Here is a 20,603-nt window from a genome sequence, read left to right on the forward strand (position 1 = left end):
TTTGTTCCGGAATCGATTTTATTTTTTCCTTCCCCCACTGTCCTGTGTTTGACTCCTATAGTAAGCCCCCAACCAGCCACATTGATGGAGAGGCCCAGGAAGTTGCCTTCCTAGCAGCCTTCATTTGAGCTGCCTGTCCCCTGGAGCAGGGGCTGATGGAAGCAGGCAGAGGCTGGAGGCAGTCCAGTTCCTCCTTGGCCTTTATTGTCACAGCCTTTCATCACGCCCCACTCTGTGCCTCTGTTCCAGATGCCAGGCAGGCTGGGCCGGCCATCTCAGCAGGAGTTGGCGTGTCAACTCAGAACAGGTTGGGGACAACGTAGTCTCTGTGGATGCCATCGATCAGCCCTTGCCCATTGTTGTGGACGAACCAGCAGGCAACATTCCTGCCAACGCTGATGTCCTTCCCGTAGTCCTTCTGGGAGCCCCTGAAAGAAAGGAGAGAAAAGCTGCGATGTGCGGGGTAGGCAAGACGGCCACGTTCATGGACCTAAAGTTGAAAGGGGGTGTGAATTTGCCAATTATAGGAGTTCAGACTCTGGTCAAGAATGAGGTCATGTGGTTTCTCCTTCTAGGGGGCCAGATTTGGCTTTTCCCTGATTAGAGGGAGCCAAAAGCCCAGAGGGAAACAAGGGTATCCCATGGAAGACAAGAGCTGGCCAGGCTGATGTGCGTAGGTGGAGAGAGCTCTTCCCTCCTATCTCGTACCCAGCAGTCTGAAGACATCAGCAGGGTCCCCTCACCTGGTGACTGTCAGCTGATGATTCTTCACCACCATTGTGGCATCTGGCTTTGTGGGGTCAGAGCCTGGGTGGACATCAGACACTTGAAAGTCAAAGGGGTGGAAGAATTGTCCTAGGAATAAAAACGTTCACACTGTCAACCCTGCCTCCAACATACACGACAAGGTCACTGGCCTTCCAGACTGATGCAAAGGCTGGGTGGGGTGTTGAGTGCTGGGTCCAGGGTGACTAAGATGGCCCTTTCACGTGGCTTTTTCCCTCCACCATGTGGCCTGAACAACCTGAAGCTTGAAGATTTCATACCCAGCAGCCCATGTGTCTGTGCTGACATCCCACGGCTGTCCACCACATAGAAGCCAAGGAAGTCGTGGTGGGCAGGCTCTTTCTTCCACACCTGATGCAGGACAACTACAAAAGCAACCCCATCTCCAAAGGAGACCACCATGCTCTTCTTCCTGTTGATCATCACAGATAGCCTAAAAGAGAAGAAAAGGCCAGCAGTGGGGCCCAGTGGCCATGATACCAGGCGTCTGAATCAAGGGCAGAGCAGGAAACGTGACCTCTAAGAGCACAGACTCCAGAAACTCTCTCAGGGTTGTTGGAGAGAAGATTCTTATGCACAATATCTATGCCCTGCACTGAGTGGGTCCCTGCTACTCCATAAGCAGACGAGGGGCTGTCCTGGGGGTCTGGAGACCTGGGATCAAGCCCCAGCTAGGCCACTGGGCTTCCTGTGTGATGTTTGGTAGGTTCTGCCCCTATCTGAACCTCCATGGGACTAACACTGTAGCCCTGCCCACCCAGCTTGGGGGTGACCTGAAGGTGCAAGAGAGGCAGAGGAGTTTGAGAACAAGTGAGCTCAGCCGGAGCTGATGCACACAGGGATCTTTGTCATCATCAGCCTGCCAGATCCACCTAAAGCTTCCATCCACACAGCCCTTCCCTCAAGTTGTCCTATGAACTGTCCAGCCACCTATCTGCCTTTGGTGGGGATCCCAGGGGGTGGGCTGGGGGCCACCATGTTCACCTTTCCCAGAGCAGGGGCTGAGGCCACTGGTCTCTCCTGTTAACCCTGTGGATCTTCTGTGATTTCTTCAAATTCCCCCTAATTCCCTCACACTCCCTCACCCCTCAAGACCTAGCAGCAGGGCTTTACCCATCCTGTGTGACCATGACCGTGTCCAGCCAGCTGAACGTGCTCAGTGAGTCCCCATTCCACAGGGTGATATTCTCTGGTGTCACCTCAATCCGGAAGTCCATCTGAGCACTGGCAATGCCCAGTTTGCCAAAGTAAGTCCTCCTGTTCTGGGAGTCTGAGCTGCCTCTCTTCTCACCAATGATCTGCCCGTTAACTGTGAGGCCTGCCAGATGGGCGGGGCAACGAGAGACCAGCAACACCTAAGTCCAGACTGTTCTTTTAGGGTCACAGCTTCCCCTTCAGCCAGGCCTCCTGAGGGATAACAGTGGGGGACCCAGGTCTCTCAATTGAGACACCAGGATCTGAGAGCCAGTCCTATCTGTTCTAGACATATTGGGATCACACAGGTGGCTGAAGGCCCACATTGTGGAACTGCCCCTTGTCTGGGCCAGGGAGTGTTGTCCAGAGAAACACTATTCCTCACGCCCAGGGTGAGTCCTACCCACAGGCCCAGGCAGCCCTTAACTCTAACCGTCTCCCCATTACCCCTGCCCTGGGGAGATGAGGTGAGCCTGTGGCTGTGGATGGAATATGAAATCCCTACAGGATGGAATCTACCTTTAAAGATGGGTGCATTTGGGGCAGAGTGAGCCTGGCCCATGTGTCCACCCTGGGGGCTCCAGGCCATCTCAGGAAGAGCCCCTGGCCCCAGTCCATGGCCCCCACCTGTGACAGGGTCCTGAATGAGACGCAGCACTGTGCCTGGGTCTTCATCAATATTGAAGCAGATGGCATCGTCCTTCTCTGGAATTTGGATGATGAAATGGGGGTCCCCATCCACTGAGAACACACAGAGAAGAGGCTGGCTCTTGGGATCTCTCCTGTTCCAGGGACCTCCCCTTGCCTCCTAGTCCCTGTGAGATGGACTCCTAGACAGGCAGGAGGTGCTCAGCCCTAGGCCCAGAGCCTCGACCTGGGGGAGCTGGGAAACTCACCGTAGTAGTAGGGTGTCTTGGGACCCTGGTAGCTGGCTGTGGACGAAAGAAAGAGAGGGCTGAGCGAAACAAACAGGCCAGGGGAGGCACCAAGACCCCCACCCAGAGTTTGGTTCACGCCCCTCACCTTCAGGCTCCCTAATGCTCTTAACCTCCCCCCATCTCCTGAGGAACCCCCAACCATCTGCCTGTTCCAGGGAGCTGATTCAGGAAGGACTCCTGAGGGGAACAACGCAGGGCCGTGCTCTGCTGCAGCTGGCACATACTCACTCAGGTAAGCCATGGAGGGGATCACTGAAAAAAGAAGCCAAAGGGCAGGTGTGAGCAAAGTCTAGGGGGTTCCCTCCCCCGAACCCCAGGCTCTCTGTCATGAGCAATGCTGTCTGCCACCCCTGAACTACAGTCCCGAGGCTGGAGTAGAATGAGGCTCACAGGTGACTGTTGTCCTCAGTAGCAACACACTCACTGACACGCACCTACACATACACTCACGCACACGTGCACCAGTGACTACATCTCACAGGGCTGTTCAGAGGGCAGAGTCATGACCAGTCGAAATATGCTGCTTGGTTAGAACAGCGCGTGTGGATAGAGACAAGGCAGGCCGGTAGGGGCTGGGGACGTCCTGCCTGATGGTGTGGGGACGAGGTTCCAGTTCCATAATGAGACAAGCGCAGAGTGCTATGAACTCCAGAGCCGGTGCCAGAACTAGGCTGCCTGGGCCAAAGTCCTGGCTGGGTCCCCTGCTGAACGAGTCCTTGAGCAAAGGAACTTAACTCCCCCGTGCCTCAGTTTCCTCTCTATAAATGGGAACTGTAAGAGGCCTCCCTCAAAGCTTTGCTGTGGGGTTACTGAGTAACTAACTGAGTTACTCATTCTTGCAGTTCACAGAATACTTTCATCCCAATTGTCCCTCCTCGGGCAGGGAAGCCCCCCTACATCAGCTGATGAGAACTCTGAGGCTCAGAGTGAACAGAGCCCTGCCCTGGCCCCTGGTGAGTTGGCAGTAGAGCTGGGAGCTGAGCTCAGGTGTCCTGGTGGCCCCTTCCTGGGTGGTGGGTCCCCAGGGTGTTTGGAAAGGCCTCCTTGGTCCTCTCTTGACCTCCTCCTGGGAAACTCACCAGCCTGGCTAAAGCTCACCTTCTGCATCCAGAGGCCCTGCAAGGGAGGAAGAGGAGACCATGGAGTTGGAGGCCACAGAACCCCAGGGTCAGGGCTCTTGTGACTGACTCACCACCTGGCCAGCCAGCCATGGGCCATGTGTGCCCCCACAGGAACCAGGAGCTCCTGGAGGCAGAGGCCTGGCCCATACTGGCTCTTTACTTCCCATATCTCCCAATGCCAATTGCAGGGATCCTCAGGACACGGCTCTCATGGCGTCTGGTTGACCAGGCCTGGTCCCAGCCGCCAGCTCTCATGGCCTCTTACTCTCACAATCCCCAGGTGCTGGCTCCAGGCCGAACTTTTAGGTCGGAAGTGCTTTGTCTTATCTAACTGAACCCTTCCATGCTGCAGCCTCAGTCCTTTTCCTAGAAATGACCCTGGACACCCTGCCCTCTTTAGAGACTTCAAGACTCTTCCTATTCATGCCTGCATTCCACTGTTCACACTAATGGCTTCCCTCCCTCTATAACACCCTCCCCGGTCCTTGGCCAGTTTTCCTCTGATGCCTCCTAGACCTGCCTTTCTCAGCAGGCGCACTTCTTTTCAGGGCAGCCAGGGTCAGGGGCCTGGAAGGAGGCATCCAAGTTGTGGCCCCCACCGTCTGTGCCTACCTTCCCCGGGCTTGTTGGCAATGGCCGTCTGGTTCTCGTTGTCCTCAGGCTTGGTCACCACCATGGAGGTCAGTGGAGTCACAAAGTGGTACTTGAGGGACAGCTCCAAGGCCTGGGCCGTGAGATTCTCCTTCTCCTCACCCCAGGCATTCTTGCTGTGGGCACCGGCAGGGTGGGAGGGTCACCCCAAGACCCCCTCCACCTCTCCCAGTGGGTGTCCCCTAGGATGGAGCCCACTAGCAGTCAGAGAAAATGGTTTCATCAGCTCCCTGGGATAGATGGACCTGCCCTGATTCCTCTCTGGGCCTGTTTCTCCAGGTGAAAGCCACAAGGGGCTCAACATGGCCACAGCCAGTCAGTCATCATGGTGTTCACATGCTGAGTGCCAGCATCTTTCCCAGCCAATCCTGCCCAACAGAAGGCTGACACGGCCCCCTCGCATGGCCAAGCTCTGCCCCCTGGGCTGAGGGCTGAGGTCTCAGCCTTCGGTTATGTTCCTCCTCAGCATCTCTGCAGACCCGTGCTGGATGTGGGGGACAGGATGCCAAGGCTCATCCCTGCCCTCAAGATGCTCCCAGGCTCCTGCCTGAACCCCACATCACAGACCCTCTCTGCTCCAGGAAAAACAGGCTATGGGGGCCTGGCCAAGAGGAGGATTGGGCAGCTGCGGTGGGCATGGAGGTGCACGTCCCAAGGTGAAAGTTTCCTCCTCTTGGGCTCTCCTGGAGCATAGCCAGCATAGGGAGTCGTGCACAGGTAGGTGCTGGGGCAAGGCTGGGAGTCAGGGCAGGGCCTCTCTGTGTGAGGGGTGGGCCAGGGTCACCGTTTCTCCAGCAGCTGCTCGATGGTGAGGTAGGCCCAGAGCCGCTCAATGTAGTCCCCAAAAATGTAGTGCTGCTCCTGCAGGGCCTTCTCCATCTCCTTCATGTCCACCTCCTCAGTGAAGGTCAGGTCGTTGATGGCCTGGGATGGGGGTGGGAGGAGGCGAGAGGCTAGTTGCCTGGAGCCAGGTGGGCCTGGTTCAGAGGCTGCTTCTGCTGGGCCATCATGCAGGAGGCTGGAGCCCCGTCGGTAGGTCTCCCACCCCCAGTGCACAAGAAGGCCCTTGGCTCAGCTTACCCCGTGGCCTTTCACAGCTGCCTTAAAGCTGTTCATGTCCTCGTCTGCCAGGCGCCCGGCTACCACGATCTCAGAGCCATCATAGAAGTGCTGGTAACTGTTCCGGGTGAGGTCCAGGATGGCATTCTGAGGGTACTCTGCCTCCACGCCTGTCAGCAGTGGGTTGGCCACCTCCTCATAGAAGCCCTAGAGTTCAGATGGGGGCCCTGATCATCTCAGGCCACCAGCGCAGGCAGGGAGAGGACAAGGTGGGCAGGCTCCCACTGGTGCCTCTGCAGGTGGTTGGATCTCTCAAGCTGGGCCAGTCCAGCTCCTGATCTCCACTTCCACCTGGCCCTGACTGTGTCCTTCAGTTTGGGGGACCTCCTCGTCAATGTGCCCCCTGTCCCAATTAGAGAATGGGAAGAATAGAAAAGGAAAGGACAGAGTTCTTGACACATAGGATTCAAGAAATGTTTGTTCGTTGGAATGAAAGTAAAAAGGAGAAGAGAAAGGGTGGAGGCTGACTAGAGAAGCTGACGTGGAGTGAGAGCATGGAGACCAGGAGACTAACAGGAGAAAGGCCGGGGGTTCCACTGCAGAGGTGGAGAGGCACCTGCCTGTGCTGGGGAGGAGAGGGGCTACCAGCTTCAGCAAATGGAAATGCAGGTCATGAGTTACATTTGAATAACAGGTAAATGACAGGTTACTCTTTAGTATAAGTACAGCTGTCATAGGGACACATTTTGTAACCCCAAAATACACAGGTGACAATCCTTACTCCTGTACTTTAGGACATGACCTTAAATTTGGAGAAAAGCTCTTTACAGAGATCAAGTTAAAATGAGTTGTTTAGGATGGACTCCAATCCAATATGACTGGTGTCCTTGAAAGAGGGAAATTTGGACCCAGAGGCAGACATACCCACAGAGAAAATGATATGAAGATATACAAGGAGAAAATGGCCATGGACAGGCCAAGGAGAGAGGCCTAGAGTAGAGCCTTCCCTCCCGGCTCTCAAAAGGAACCAGCCCTGTCAGCATCTTAATCTTGGACGTCCAGCCTCTAGACATGTGAGACAATAAATGTCTGCTGTGGAAGCCACCCAGGTAGGGCTTCCCTGATGGCTCAGATGGTAAAGAGTCCACCTGAAATGCAGAAGATCCAAGTTCGATCCCTGGGTCGGGAAGATCCCCTGGAGAAGGGATGGCAGCCCACTCCAGTATTCTTGCCTGGAGAATTCCACGGACAGAGAAGCCTGATGGGGTCACAAACAGTCAGACACGACAGAGCAACTAACGCTAACAATGGCCTGTGGAAGCCGCCCAGGTATGGTAATTTGTTAAGGCAGCACTAGCAAGCTAAATGTGGGGCTTCTTAGGTGGCACTAGTGGTAAAGAGCCCTCCTGCCAATGCAGGGGACATAAGAGACAGGGGTTTGACTCCTGGGTCAGAAGATCCCCTGGAGTAGGGTGTGGCAACCCCTTCCAGTATTCCTTCCTGGAGAATCCCATGGACAGAGGAGCCTTATGGGCTTGAGTCCATAGCATCACACAGAGTCAGACATGACTGAAGCAACTTAACACAGCAAGTAAACTAAGTACAGTATCCTGTTTAGTGTTTGGAGCATGCTTGCTAAAAAATTATTCATTGTTTATGAGAAGTTCCTATTTAACTGGAGGTCTTGTATCTGATACAGCAGTCCTATGGAGGAAGCAGATCTGTTCTGTGCAGCCTGCGGACAAAATCAGAACCTGTACTGATGGGTAAGAGGTGACCAGAGATAGATTTCAACCCGAGAGGAAGTTCTTTCTAACAACTTAAATTGTCACACAGTGGAACAGCTTCTTGAGGAAGTAGTGAGCTTCCCATTCCCGGAGATATGTGAGGCAAGGCACACCTGCAATTGCAAGCTGGCATCGGAATCCTCATAAATGCGCCGGGCAAGCCCATGGTTCTCCAAGGCCATATTTTCCAGGAAGTTATAATTCAGATTGTTGCCAAAGCCCAGGTTATACAAGGGGAACTTGCCACCAATGGCATTCCGCACATTCTCTTGGATTTTTTCAGGCCTGCTTTCTCCTGCGGGAGAAGGAGGCATTTACACTGCAGCCAGAGCCCCAGCGACTGTCTGGACCAGCTCTGTCTGCAGAGATCTGACCGCTGCCTCTGCAGAGCTGGCAGAGTCATGGCTACAAGCCCTCAGTGAGCAGACATTGGGGTGAACAGAGCCCTTCAGGGGCTCACAGATCACAGGGGACCCTGGGGAGAGCTGCCCAAGGTCATGCAGCACGCCGGCTATAGAGCCAGGAGCGGCAGCCAGAGCCACACACACCGCCTCACCCACATTGGCGTCCCCGTCCGTCAACATGATGATAATGGAGGTGCTCCTCTCTGGGACTGTATGCTCCTCCCGGGCCTTGTTCAGCATACTGATGCCCCTCAGCAGCGCGTCGTTGATGTTGGTCACTGGCACACAGACGGAGGCACCATGAGAGGGTGCCAGGGGAGGCAGTCAAGACAACCGTCCCTGCTCACGTGCCCAAAGACCCTGCCTGCCTGTGCGCGGTGGTACTGAGTAAATATTGACTGGATGACTCAGTGAGTGATGAACGGATGACTTAGTCTTTCAAATGAGTAAGAGGACCAGCCTCTCAGGGCTGCTGCAAGGACAGATGCACATGGTGACTGTCAGAACACATTGTGATTGGAGAACAGTCAAGTGGACTGCCAGCCCCTCTCACAGGGAGGAGTGGGGAGCAGTATAGACATCACTTGTCATCTTTCATATGAAACCGCCATGGATAAGAATTCTCTGTGGCATTACCTTGTGGGGATCACAGGTTAGAAAGAAATGGGTTTCCCTAGACCACAGAGAAGACACCGCAGTGTCAAGCCTGAGGACTGTCCATCCCACCTCTACCCGCAGCTTGGATCCGCAGGGCCCAGACCAGCAGAGTCTCTGCTGCCAAGGCAGAAGGGAAACAGGCTGCTCAGGCAGAGAGGAACGGCAGGATGTAGCTCCCTCCCCTGTTCTTACTTCCTCGATCATGAATGTCCATCACAAATTTCCTGGCTTCCTGGATGTTCTCAGGAGTGGCTGGAACTAAACTGTCTTTCCAAGTGGTCACGTCTCCACTGAACAGGATGAAATTCAAGTAGTCATCCTGTTTGACATCCTCCAGAATTTTGAGGAGGGCATCCTTTGTCTGGGAAGGAGGAAGACAAGCAGACAAGAAGATGTGTTGCCGGCCCGGGCCCCTGCCATCTGCAGGAAAAAAGGCAGATGCTTTGTGCCTTTTAAAAATCCCGCCCACCTTCCTTCTTTTTCACTGGAATATTAGCTTCATCCACTTTAAAAATATCTCCCTGTGTCTCTCATCCGTCACCCACCCTTGCACCAAGAAGAGTACCTGCTCCATTTTCCGACCGTGCATGGAGCCACTGACGTCAATCACAAAGACCACACTCTTGGGGACCACCGGAAGGCCTTGAGGTGCAAAGAAGTGCACGAAGTAGCCACTGACGATCTGGAAAGGGGAGAGAGACGAGACCAGTGGCCCTTCAGCAACCTCACATTGGCTACCCTTGCAAATAGAACCCAGACTTTTAGCAGCCCCAAATAAAGATGTCCTTTCTCCACCTCCAGGGGGCACCACACAAAGGCTCTGGTCTGCCTGTGGTCCTCATGCCTTGCAGGAACTTCATGCTTGGGCTGAAGATCAAGGTTGTTTTACTAGATGAAGCTGCAGTCCCTCCACACATCAGCCCTCACCAACCAAAGTAGGGGATGGATCAGCCTGGCAGAGCCAGTTGGCAGGTACCTACTTGCACATTGGCGGGAGACTCTCTGTTCACATCATAGGTGATGATGAAATCTCCTTTGAGGAGGGAGTCTGTGCAGGTTGGGCAGGAACGCTGTTGGTCCAAGCTGGGTTTGAAGGATACATGGCCCTGAGGGAGGGTGATGGAGGGCCTCTCTCAGCTTGGGCAGGGCCTGCCCTCTGCAGACCTCAGTCTGGGGCTGTCCTGGGCACTCAGCAAAGTGCCTGAGTCCTGCCGCCCTCTGGAGTGCTCTGGCCTTCCTAAGCACCTCTCTCCCTCTTGGAGATCAGGAGCCCCTTGGAGGCTAGAGGCCTTATCTGAGCCAGGCTTTCACTCTCCTGGTTCACAAGTCCCTTAGCTCTGCCTGCACCTAGAAGCCACTTAGGGAGGAGAATTCTGCTCTATGAAAATGAACTTCACATTGGGTGACACTGTGTGCTTTTTGTCAAGAGGAGCAAGGAAGGAGCAGAGTAGAGAGTGAGGAGGGGGCCCTGGGAGGGGACACCGCCTGCAGAGGTCATCAGCCCTCTGAGTGTGTGCTCCTCGAGCCTCGCCCTGGGAGTCCTGACTGAGGTTTGCTGTCCGTGTAAACATGTATTCATCCACTACCCATGATCAGCAAGACCCCTGGAATTGCTGGGGACCTTGGGGTCCAGAGCCCACCACGAGCACCAAGAATGCATTTCCCTTTCTTTCACCACTCGTGTGGAGTCAGATCTGAAAAACTCCCTCAGGTCTCTGTCTCCTTCTCTGTAAAACAGGACCAGCAGCCTGCCCTACCTACTTTCCCAAAGTGAAATGGAATCAGGCTTCATAAATGGTTTCCCTGTCCCCTCCCCAGTGCAGGTGAGACCCCAGTCCCTCTGGCAGGTCATCACCAGCATCTAGCATCTCCCTGACTCTAGCATCCTCACTCCTGACCCAGGTGGCCTAGGAGAAAGGGGATGTTACAGACTTCTCCCCCTCCCTGACTCCCGCCTCATACCTATACACACACACACACACTCTCTCTCTCTCTCTCTCTCTCTCTCTCTCCCCCTTGCATCTGTCAAACCCCCAGGTTCAAACTAAACTCAGTGTTCCTGCCCCTGCTCCCTACCCCCGGCCCCAGAGGCATCTATACCACCTTTTTCCCTGAGAAGGACTTGGTGAGGGCGCTGCCCAAGAGGTCATTGGTGATGAACGAGGCTTCAGCATCCAGGGTGCTGATGCCCTGAGGCTCGAAGATGTCTACCGTGATCTGAAACGGCCAAGTGTCAGGAGATGTCACTTAGTGACATTGCCAAGCCCAGCCTCCAGGACAACAAGGGTGAGGAGATGAGTCAGCGTGGTGCAGGGACCAGCCACTAGGACAATTCTGTGACGCCCAAGCCTGCTGCCTCCCAGCAAGAAGATGACCACATGGGTTTGCAGCTGGGTACTCTGACCCCAAAGCTCTTCTACTCCCTGCCATATGGTGCCCCAGAGTCTAAAAGCATTTCCTTTGGCTTTGCATTCTGATGTAGGTAAAAATGCCCAAGTAACCAGTTACCAGCATTACAGAAACACTTGGTGATGTTGCCCTCAAGGGCCCAGCACCCAACTTGGATAATCCAGGTGCAGTCTGGCCTCCTCCCTTTGGCCCAAGTGCGGTGGGCAGCACCACTGCAATTCCCCCATGCCTCCTTGGCCGAATGCTGGGGCCTGGACTCCTATACTCCTCCTGTGGGCTCTGCCCAGGGCTCTTTCTGGCACCCCATCCCCTCAGGGGCTGCAAGCGAGTGGCCAGTTACCTCAAAGTGCTTGACCAGTTGCTTGGGCTGGACCTTGAGGTACATCTCGTACTTGCCCTTATGCCTCTTGAGCAGCTCCTCGTAGGTTAGCTCAAAAGTGACCTTGCTGCCTGCAGCCACATTGACTGAGACCGTGAATTTCTCCAGCTTCCTCCCAGAGGCCCTGAATGGGGATGAGAAACAATGACTGCCCCAGAAAGAGCACAGCCCCCCGCTTCCTGGGCCTTTGGTTTTCAGTCCCTTCCCCTTGGAGGAGCCCCCTACCCAGACTGAGCCTCGGTTGCCTCAACTTTAAAGTAAGATAACATTGTAAGAATTACAGCACATTTTGCCATGTAATAATAATAGCTGCTGTTCTCTTGTTAGTGTCTCTGAGGGCCCTCACAGCCCTGACATTCTCCCCAAGGCCTGGGGGTCCACACTTACTTGACCAGGCCAGCTGTCTTGCCCTGGGACACGGCCTTCTCATATTGCTTCTTGGCAACTTCCTTCTCCTTGACGTTCCCAGGGTAGGTAACACCGTCGATGGTCCTGCAGAGATAGAGAGTCGGAGAAGGAGGGGCTCAGGCTGAGCCAGATTCCCCTCCCCGCCCAGAGCCAGAAGCTGTGGTGACACCCACAAGGTGAAGTTGGTGATGAAGGCTGTCTTGGGCAGCTCCACATCAAAGGACACCTCCTTGGCCATGTTTGCGTGGTTGACGGCCCTTGTGGTGACGACATTGTGAGCAAAGCGGGAGGTCACCTTGCAGTTGACCTTGGTGCTGTAGACCTCGATGCCATCGACCGCCTGCGGGAAAGGGACAGTGTATCAGCGGACGGTGACCAGCCAGCCTGAGGCCCCTGGAAACCAGGACCTCCTCCTGGCTGCTCCCCTTCAAGCTCCCCTTTGTGGGCTCCAAAGCTCCTGCCTGGTAAGTGGCCCCTCCAGTCTCCCAGTCATACATGTCAGAAGCCTGGGCAGTATCTTTGGTTGCTACCTTTAATTGGCCACCACTGTTGTGATGGCCACTCTGCCTCCTTAGCTTATAATCTGGTTTACATGCAGCTGTAGCCAGTGAGATTGTGTAAAAACTCAAATTTGACCTGTCCTTCTCCTGTTTAAAGTCCTTCTATTCTCCCTACCACCTCCAGGACAGCCTTCCCCATGGCTCTGGGGGCCGCTGGGCAGGTCCTGCCCTCTCTGCTCTGTCCATGTCCCTACCATGCTGGCTCCTAGCTCTTCCCAGTCATCTTCCAGAGCTCAGCTTAGAAAGAGCATGTCCACACACACTCCAGTCTGCTTCCTGTGTCCTTTGGTAGCTGCCTGGTTCTGTCTCCCAAACAGGCCCTTATTTTCTGCACCAAGGGCGATGCATGGGGACGGCCTTCGTGCCCCCCAACACCCTCTTTCCAACGGGACCATGGGCCAAGGGATGTTCTAGGGAGACATCTGGATTGAACATGGATATAAAGATGCTTCGTGAAGGCATCAAAGGGCCATCTACTGTGTGTCTCTTGCCCCACGCATGGGGTCTGACAAATGCTCAGTAAGTGTTTGTGGGAAGAAGGACCCGTGGAGGGGTGGTCCTCCATTGCATCAGCAAGTCTGAGGGGGCATGGTTCCTGGAGCTCTCTCCCAGGGCTCAGGAGGCGGCAGGGGTCTGCCAGGGAAGGGGACCATGAAGGGGTTTGCCAGCTGGAGGGACCTTCCCCTGTGGCCCACTTCTTCCGCTGTTGGGCAACCAGCTCTGCCCTGACCCATCTCTTGTGAAAGTTCTCACCCCTTCTGGGAGGCTCCGTTTCTGGAAAAAACAAAGACAAACACAGGGGTCGGGCCAAGGCCAAGGCTACTGTGGCCTGGATAGAGGCTCTGGGCTGAGGCCAGGGTTCAGCAGTGACCACCTCCCCCAACACACACGCACACCTTGAGGGGCCTCCGGATGGAGGACCCACCCAGAGCCACATGTCAGAGTAGAAAGGGCTCTGAGTAGATGGGGAAATTGAGCCCCGGGGGGAGGTCTAGGGGAGCGTGTCAGGGAGGACCAAAGTCAGTGCTCTCCCCCTGCACCATATACCCCGACTCATTCTGCCCCTCCCTAGGCCCCAGGCCTCCTCCAGACCCCACCACCACTGTACCCCATGCAGCTCAGCCTGGCCATTCCTAGAGGCCTCTCCCCTTGTCTATATATGAACCTCAGAGCCTCTCAGTGAGGTGAGCTGATCATGGTGCATCACCCACCTGACGGGTTAGCAAACAGAGGCCCTAGAGATTTAAGCTCCCCCGGGGAAGCTGTCTGATCAGATTTGATAGCAGGTCTGGGGCCCAGGTCCCCCCACACTCTGCCCTGTTCCTTGCAGCTCACTGCCCAGCCTCTGCCTCCTCCTCATTCTACAGAGGACTGCCCAGTGTGGCCTCCCTGCCTGCCTATTGGTGAAGAAGGGGCAGACTTACCCCGAGCAGCCGGGATGGGTTTCTAGGGAAGCCAGAGACTGCCAAGCCGGAGAGCAGGGCCAAGATGAGGCAGAGCCACCGAGCCAACGCCATTGCTGAGCATGCTGGCCTGGCCCCGGGCTCCTTATATGAGCAAGCCTGATGTTTTCCCAAGTGGGGTCATCGACCTGCATTGGGGGCGGGAGGAGCAGGAGGCAGGAGGTTCCCCCGGGAAGCTGGGCATGGGTGGAGTGATAGGCCTGGATCTACCTGTACCAAGGTAACCCAGTGGGTATCATCCACAGTGTTAGGGCCTCACATCCAGCGGCTGCGGGACACGGAGCCCCCTGGGGAAGCCAGAAGCATTGTGTTGACAAATGGGCCCAGAAACCCTCTGGGCGGGGGTGATGATGATGGAATATGGACTCACATTTAAAGCAAAAGGCATCTCAGCATTGTCGCCACATCATGAGCACAGCCTCTGGGGTCTGGCCTCCTAGATCACAGTTATCTCCCCTCCCTTCTCTAGGCAGCCAGGGCCCAAAATCAGACTTACCACCCTGAGACTCGGATCTCCATGGCTGACGCCTTCCTCATTACCTTTTATGATTCCTGTGCCCCTTGGGAAAGATAATCTCCGAGTCCTGTGATCCAGCTCCAGGTTGCTTTCTGAAGGTAACTTTTCCCACCTTCCACTTCTCTGTACCTCACATCTCTTCTCTCTGCCAGCCCATGTCCCTCCAAATGTCTCCTTTCTCTTTTGTCCCCTAGCCGAGCACAGACAGCCCTGCTCCAGGCTCCAAGCTCCCAAAGGGCCTGCATTCTACTGTTAATGTTTGGTTGAGGTTCGCATGATTGGATCTGATCACTGTCTCTAGACTCTAAGCACCTGGAGGACCAGGCCACGTGTTGTGGTCCTCCCTGTGTTCTCAGTCTGGCCAGGAACTCAGCTTCCCTCGGCCCATTGGAGGATCATTCTCCCAGAAGTCCTGAGTGAGGCTGGAGTTGTGGTCTCCAGGACCATGGCAGCCTCAGAGGCAGGGTCTTAGCGCCTCCCAGTGGGGTCTGGGTCCTTCTGGGCCATCCCAGAGCCCTGCCAGCCCCTAGAACTTCCAGAGTGGCCATCATGTGCCGGCCATACTTTTCTGAACAAAATGACCCAGTAACCCCCCCCACTTGGCCACTACTGAGCAGAGATAATGAGAATGCCTAGTCACAGGATAGCTCATGTATGGATCAGACTATGGTCTTGACCGAAAGCCAAGACTTCATTTGTCTGTGATATGTACAGACAGAGTTGACTCCTGTGGGCAGAGAAACAGAGTGAGGAAACAGAAGCTAGGAGGCAGCAGAAGCCACAAGGAAAGAGGGGACCAGTAACTGGAAGTGGCAGCAGCTATAGAAGCAGAGACAGAGAGTTGCCAACTTAGCAAAATGGTGGTAGATCAACAAAGGGAACTGCTGATGCCCGGCTGGGGGTCCCTGCTCTCCTCCGGCCTCTTGAATTCTTATAGTGACCCCTACTACCAGCAGGCACCCAGCTCTGGGCTGACACCTGGGAGCAGAGAGAAGAAGGGCCCTTCCACGTGATTCATGCGATCACCTTCAGTGTCTGCAGTCACTGACCACTAGGCCCTGGGGCTGTGGCAGGACTGTTGTCCTGCCAGCATTGCCCAGCAGCCCCTCCACATGCCTGCCCCCAGCCCCTTTCCTCCAGGCTACCACCTCATCCCCCAATACTTAGAGCTTTGTGGGAAGAACAACTCATAATAGGAAATTCTGAGTTTGCTTAAGAGGCCCCCAAGGGACATCTGGGGGCTTGAGAGAGCCAGAGTCATCAGACAGAATTTGGAATTAAATGGAATCTAAGACATCTTCAGGTTCACCCTATTTCTACTCTATAGGATGGGAAAAAGAGGTCCTAGTTAGGCAGGGCTTTGCTCAGGGTGACCAGCCAGCTGGCAGGCCATGGCCCTCCCTTAAGAAGCCCAGAATACTCCAGACAGTGGGCTAGGCTCTGAACCTTCACGGGCTGTCCCTCAGGGCTCTGTGTCCCTGGGCCTGGGGCAGCCCTGGGCCTCAGCCTCTGTGCTGTCAATCTGAGTCCTCATTTGGGGCAGGAACCAGACAGAAGCCAGAAAAGCAGAAATGCTCTGGAAAGGAGGGAGTAGAGGCCCATCACACTTCGCCAGAAGGGCCAGTGGCTCCCCAGAGTACAAGGTCATCTCCCCGCACCCTGTAATGTCACATTTCAACTGGGACCCCAGACAAAGCCAGGGAAGAAATTCTGAAGGGGTCATTCCAGGCCCCATTGTGAGGAGTCAGTGGGCTGCTATACATGAAGTCAGAGCTTCTGAGCAATGGCTGTCTCTGCTTTGGGGAGATTTGCCTGCTCCCAGAAGTGCCAACCCCCAGCTGGGAAATCCAGTGGAGGGTGGAAGCCTGGGAACTGGTTCCTGAGGCCCTGACTGCAGTGAGTGAGCCTCTAGTTCCTGGCAGGATTTCTTCAGGACTCCAAGTCCATATATTATATTTCTTTTTTTTTTTTTCACATGCTCATGTTAAGTAATACTTAGAAAGATCTAGATCTGGAGTGGCAGCTGCATGGTGCTGGAGAGACTTTGAGGAGATACCCTACTTCCAATGGCAAAGGAGAAGTCTCAGCAAGATGGTAAGAGGGGTGAAATCATGAAATCACATTTAGAATCAAACCCCATACCCACCAGAGACCCTCAGAGGGCTCAAACAAACCTTGGGCAAACCAGGACCCAGAGACCCGAGAGAGACTAAGACAGAACTGTGTTTGAGTGTCTCCTGTGGGGTACAGGTCAACAGTGGACTGCTGCAGGGGCAGGGTCACTGGGTACAGCAGACCTGGGTCTGGCATAAGCCCTCTTGGAAGAGGTCGCCATCAACCCCACCATAGAGCTGGGAAACAGAGTCATGGAGGGCACAAACAGAACCTTGTGCACACCAGGACCCAGGAGAAAGGAGCAGCGACCCCACAAGAGACTGACCCAGACTCGTCCGTGAGTGTCCAGGAGCCTCCGGCGGAGGCGTGGGTCAGTGGTGGCCTGCTGCAGAGTTGGGGGCCCTGAGTGCAGCAGTGTGTGCATGGGACCTTTTGAAGGAGGTTGCCATCATCTTCATTACCTCTACCATAGTTTGGTCACAGGTCAAATAACAGGGAGGAAACAGGCCCACCCATCAACAGCAAATTGGGTTAAAGATTTACTAAGCATGCCCCTGCCCATCAGAACAAGACCTAGTTTCCCCCTCAGTCAGTCTCTCCCATCAGGAAGCTTTCCTAAGCCTCTTATCCTTCTCCATCAGAAGACAGGCTGAATGAAAACAACAATCACAGAAAACTAACCAATCTGATCACATGGACCACAGCCTTGTCTAACTCAATGAAACTATGAGCCATGCCCTGTGGGGCCACCCAAGATAGACGGATCATGGTGGAAAGCTCTGACAAAATGTGGTCCACTGGAGAAGGGAATGGCAAACCACTCAGTATTCTTGTCTTGAGAACCCCATGAACAGTATGAAAATGGCAAAAAGATAGGACACTGGAAGATGAACTCCCCAGGTTGGTAGGTGTCCAATATGCTACTGGAAATCAGTGGAGAAATAGCTCCAGAAAGAATGAAGAGACGGAGCCAAAGCAAAAACAACACCTAGATGTGGATGTGACTGGTGATGGAAGTAAATTCCGATGCTGTAAAGAGCAATATTGCATAGGAACCTGCAATATTGTTAGGTCCACGAGTCAAGGCAAATTGGAAGTGGTCAAACAGGAGATGGCAAGAGTGAACATAAATATTTTAGGAATCAACAAACTAAAAATGGACTGGAATGGGTGAATTTAACTCAGATGACCATTATACCTACTACTGTGGGCAAGAATCCCTTAGAAGAAATGGAGTAGCCCTCACAGTTAACAAGAGTCTGAAATGCAGTAGTTGGATGCAATCTCAAAAATTACAAAATGATCTCTGTTCATTTCCAATGCAAACCATTCACTATCACAGTATAATCCAAGCCTATGCCCCGACCAATAATGCTGAAGAAGCTGAACTTGAATGGTTCTACGAAGACCTACAGGACCTTCTAGAACTGACACCCAAAAAAGATGTCCTTTTCATTATAGGAGACTGTAATGCAAAAGTAGGAAGTCAAGAAATATGTGGAGTAACAGGCAAATTTGGCCTTGTAGTACAGAATGAAGCAGGGCAAAGGCTAATAGAGTTTTGCCAAGAGAACACACTGGTCATAGCAAACACCCTCTTCCAACAACACAAGAGAAGACTCTACACATGGACATCACCAGATGGTCAATACCGAAATAAGATTGATTATATTCTTTGCAGCCAAAGATGGAGAAGCTCTATACAGTCAGCAAAAACAAGACTGGGAGCTGACAGTGGCTCAGATCATGAACTCTTTATTGCCAAATTCAGACTTAAATTGAACAAATAGGGAAAACCACTAGATCATTCAGGTATGACCTAAATCAAATCCCTTATGATTATACAGTGGTAGTGACAAATAGATTCAAGGGATTAGATCTGATAGTGTGCCTGAAGAACTATGGACAGAGGTTCGTGACATTGTACAGGAGGCAGAGATCAAGACCATCCACAAGAAAAAGAAATGCAAAAAGGCAAAATGGTTGTCTGAGGAGGCCTTACAAATAGCTGTGAAAAGAAGAGAAGCGAAAGCCAAAGGAGAAAAAGGAAAGATACACCTATTTGATTTCAGAATTCCAAAGAATATCAAGGAGACATAAAAAAGCCTTCCTCAGTGATCAACACAAAGAAATAGAGGAAAACACTAGAATGGGAAAGACTAGAGATCTCTTCAAGAAAATTAGAGATACCAAGGGAACATTTCATGCAAAGATGGGCACAATAAAGGACAGAAATGGTATGGACCTAACAGAAGCAGAAGATATTAAGGAGAGGTGGCAAGAATACACAGAAAAACTATACAAAAAATATCTTCAGGACCCAGATAACCATGATAGTGTGATCACTCACCTAGAGCCAGACATCCTGGAAGGCGAAGTCAAGTGGGCCTTAGGAAACATCACTATGAACAAAGCTAGTGGAGGCGATGAAATTCCAGTTGAGCTGTGATGATGCTGTGAAAGTGCTGTACTCAATATGCCAGCAAATTTGGAAAACTCAGCAGTGGCCACAGGACTGGAAAAAGGCAGTTTTCATTCCAACCCCAAAGAAAGGCAATGCCAAAGTATGCTCAAACTACCGCACAATTGCACGCATCTCACACGCTAGCAAAGTAATGCTCAAAATTCTCCAACCAGTCTTCAACAGCATGTGAACCGTGAACTTCCAGATGTTCAAGCTGGATTTAGAAAAGGCAGAGGAACCAGAGATCAAATTGCCAATATCTGTTGGATCATGGAAAAAGCAAGAGAGTTCCAGAAAAATATCTATTTCTGCTTTATTGACTATGCCAAAGTCTTTGACTGTGTGGATCACAACAAACTGTGGAAAATTCTTTAAGAGATGGAAATAGCAGACCACCTGACCTGCCTCCTGAGAAATCTGTATGCAAGTCAGGAAGCAATAATTAGAACTGGACATGGAACAACAGACCAGTTCCAAATTAGAAAGGAGTACGTCAAGTCTGAATATTGTCACCCTGCTTGTTTAACTTATATGCAGAGTACATCATGAGAGTATATCATGCTTCCTTCAGTCCAGCATGAAACACAAGCTGGAATCAAAATTTCTGGGAGAAATATCAATAACCTCAGATATGCAGATAACACCACCCTTATGGCAGAAAGCAAAGAAGAACTAAAGAGCCTCTTTAGTGATGAAAGTGAAAAGATGAAAGTGAAAGAAGAGAGTGAAAAAGTTGACTCAAAACTCAACGTTCAGAAAAGTAAGATCATGGCATCTGGTCCCATCACTTCATGGCAAATAGATGGGGGAACAATGGGAACAATGACAGACTTTACTTTTTTGGGCTCCAAAATCACTGCAGATGGTGACTGCAGCCATGAAATTAAAAGATGCTTGCTCTTTGGAAGAAAAATCAAGACCAACCTAGACAGCATATTAAAAAGCAGAGACATTACTTTGCCAACAAAGGTCTGTCTAGTCAAAGCTGTATTTTCCAGTAGTAATGTATGGACGTGAGAATTGGAATATAAAGCTGAGCGCCAAAGAATTGATGCTTTTGAACTGTGGTGTTGGAGAAGACTCTTGAGGGTCCCTTGGACAGCAAGGAGATCCAACCAATCCATCCTAAAGGAGATCAGTCCTGAGTGTTCATTGGAAGGACTGATGCTGAAACTCCTATACTTCAGCCACCTGATGCCAAGAACTGACTCATTTGAAAAGACCTTGATGCTGGGAAAGATTGAAAGTAGGAGAAGGGGATGACAGAGGATAAGATGGCTGGATGGCATCACCGACTCCATGGACATGAGTCTGAGTAAACTCCGGAAGTTGGTAATGGACAGGAAGGCCTGGCATGCTACCGTCCATAGGGTTGCAAAGAGTCGGACACAACTGAGCAACTGAAGTGAACTGAACTGAGAAAGATCTAGAACAAGCTTTGGCCATTAGCCACCAGAGAATTTACATGGAGTGGTTAAGGACATAGATGCTGATGCCAGATACCATGGGTCCAAATCCCAGCTCCACCACTTAAACCATGAGGGGCTTGGGACAAGTTACCTAACCTCGTCTATAAAGTCATGACAAAAGTGTCCCTTAGGGCTGTTGGGAGCATGGAAGTGAAAGTACGTCAGTCCGTCATGTCCAACTCTTAGCGACCCCTTGGACTGCAGCCCCCCAGGCTCCTCTGT

The 20,603-nt window shown here is 52.7% G+C and overlaps 1 protein-coding gene and 1 long non-coding RNA gene across 3 annotated transcripts in view; one reads left to right on the forward strand and one right to left on the reverse strand.

Moving 5' to 3' along the window:
* ITIH3 (inter-alpha-trypsin inhibitor heavy chain 3) lies at positions 1 to 14,619 on the reverse strand. 2 transcript variants are annotated; one of them, XM_069562479.1, is made up of 23 exons: positions 14,357 to 14,619; positions 13,778 to 13,944; positions 13,107 to 13,127; positions 11,967 to 12,133; positions 11,773 to 11,877; positions 11,347 to 11,509; positions 10,701 to 10,814; positions 9,578 to 9,703; positions 9,163 to 9,279; positions 8,790 to 8,958; positions 8,093 to 8,218; positions 7,650 to 7,831; positions 5,771 to 5,956; positions 5,475 to 5,614; positions 4,652 to 4,806; positions 4,017 to 4,034; positions 3,147 to 3,170; positions 2,877 to 2,912; positions 2,608 to 2,721; positions 1,900 to 2,104; positions 1,047 to 1,219; positions 744 to 855; positions 1 to 428 (listed from the first exon to the last, which is right to left on the reverse strand). In XM_069562479.1, exons 2-23 carry the CDS (start codon positions 13,868 to 13,870, stop codon positions 299 to 301), a joined length of 2,676 nt encoding a protein of 891 aa, XP_069418580.1. In that variant the 5' UTR covers positions 13,871 to 13,944; positions 14,357 to 14,619; the 3' UTR covers positions 1 to 298. The 2 variants fall into 2 exon arrangements, with proteins under 2 accessions (XP_069418580.1, XP_069418581.1); XM_069562480.1 differs by lacking the exons at positions 13,107 to 13,127; positions 14,357 to 14,619 and having other exon boundaries at positions 13,778 to 13,912.
* The window catches only part of LOC138424908 (uncharacterized), a 10,824-nt gene continuing 2,221 nt past the window's right edge, over positions 12,001 to 20,603 (forward strand). Inside the window, exons 1-3 of the long non-coding RNA XR_011251018.1 lie at positions 12,001 to 12,257; positions 14,286 to 14,431; positions 16,323 to 16,427. This is a non-coding gene — a long non-coding RNA (uncharacterized lncRNA). The remainder of the gene's footprint in view (positions 12,258 to 14,285; positions 14,432 to 16,322; positions 16,428 to 20,603) is intronic.

Source organism: Ovis canadensis, chromosome 19 (assembly GCF_042477335.2).
Source record: "Ovis canadensis isolate MfBH-ARS-UI-01 breed Bighorn chromosome 19, ARS-UI_OviCan_v2, whole genome shotgun sequence".
NCBI lineage: Eukaryota > Metazoa > Chordata > Mammalia > Artiodactyla > Bovidae > Ovis > Ovis canadensis.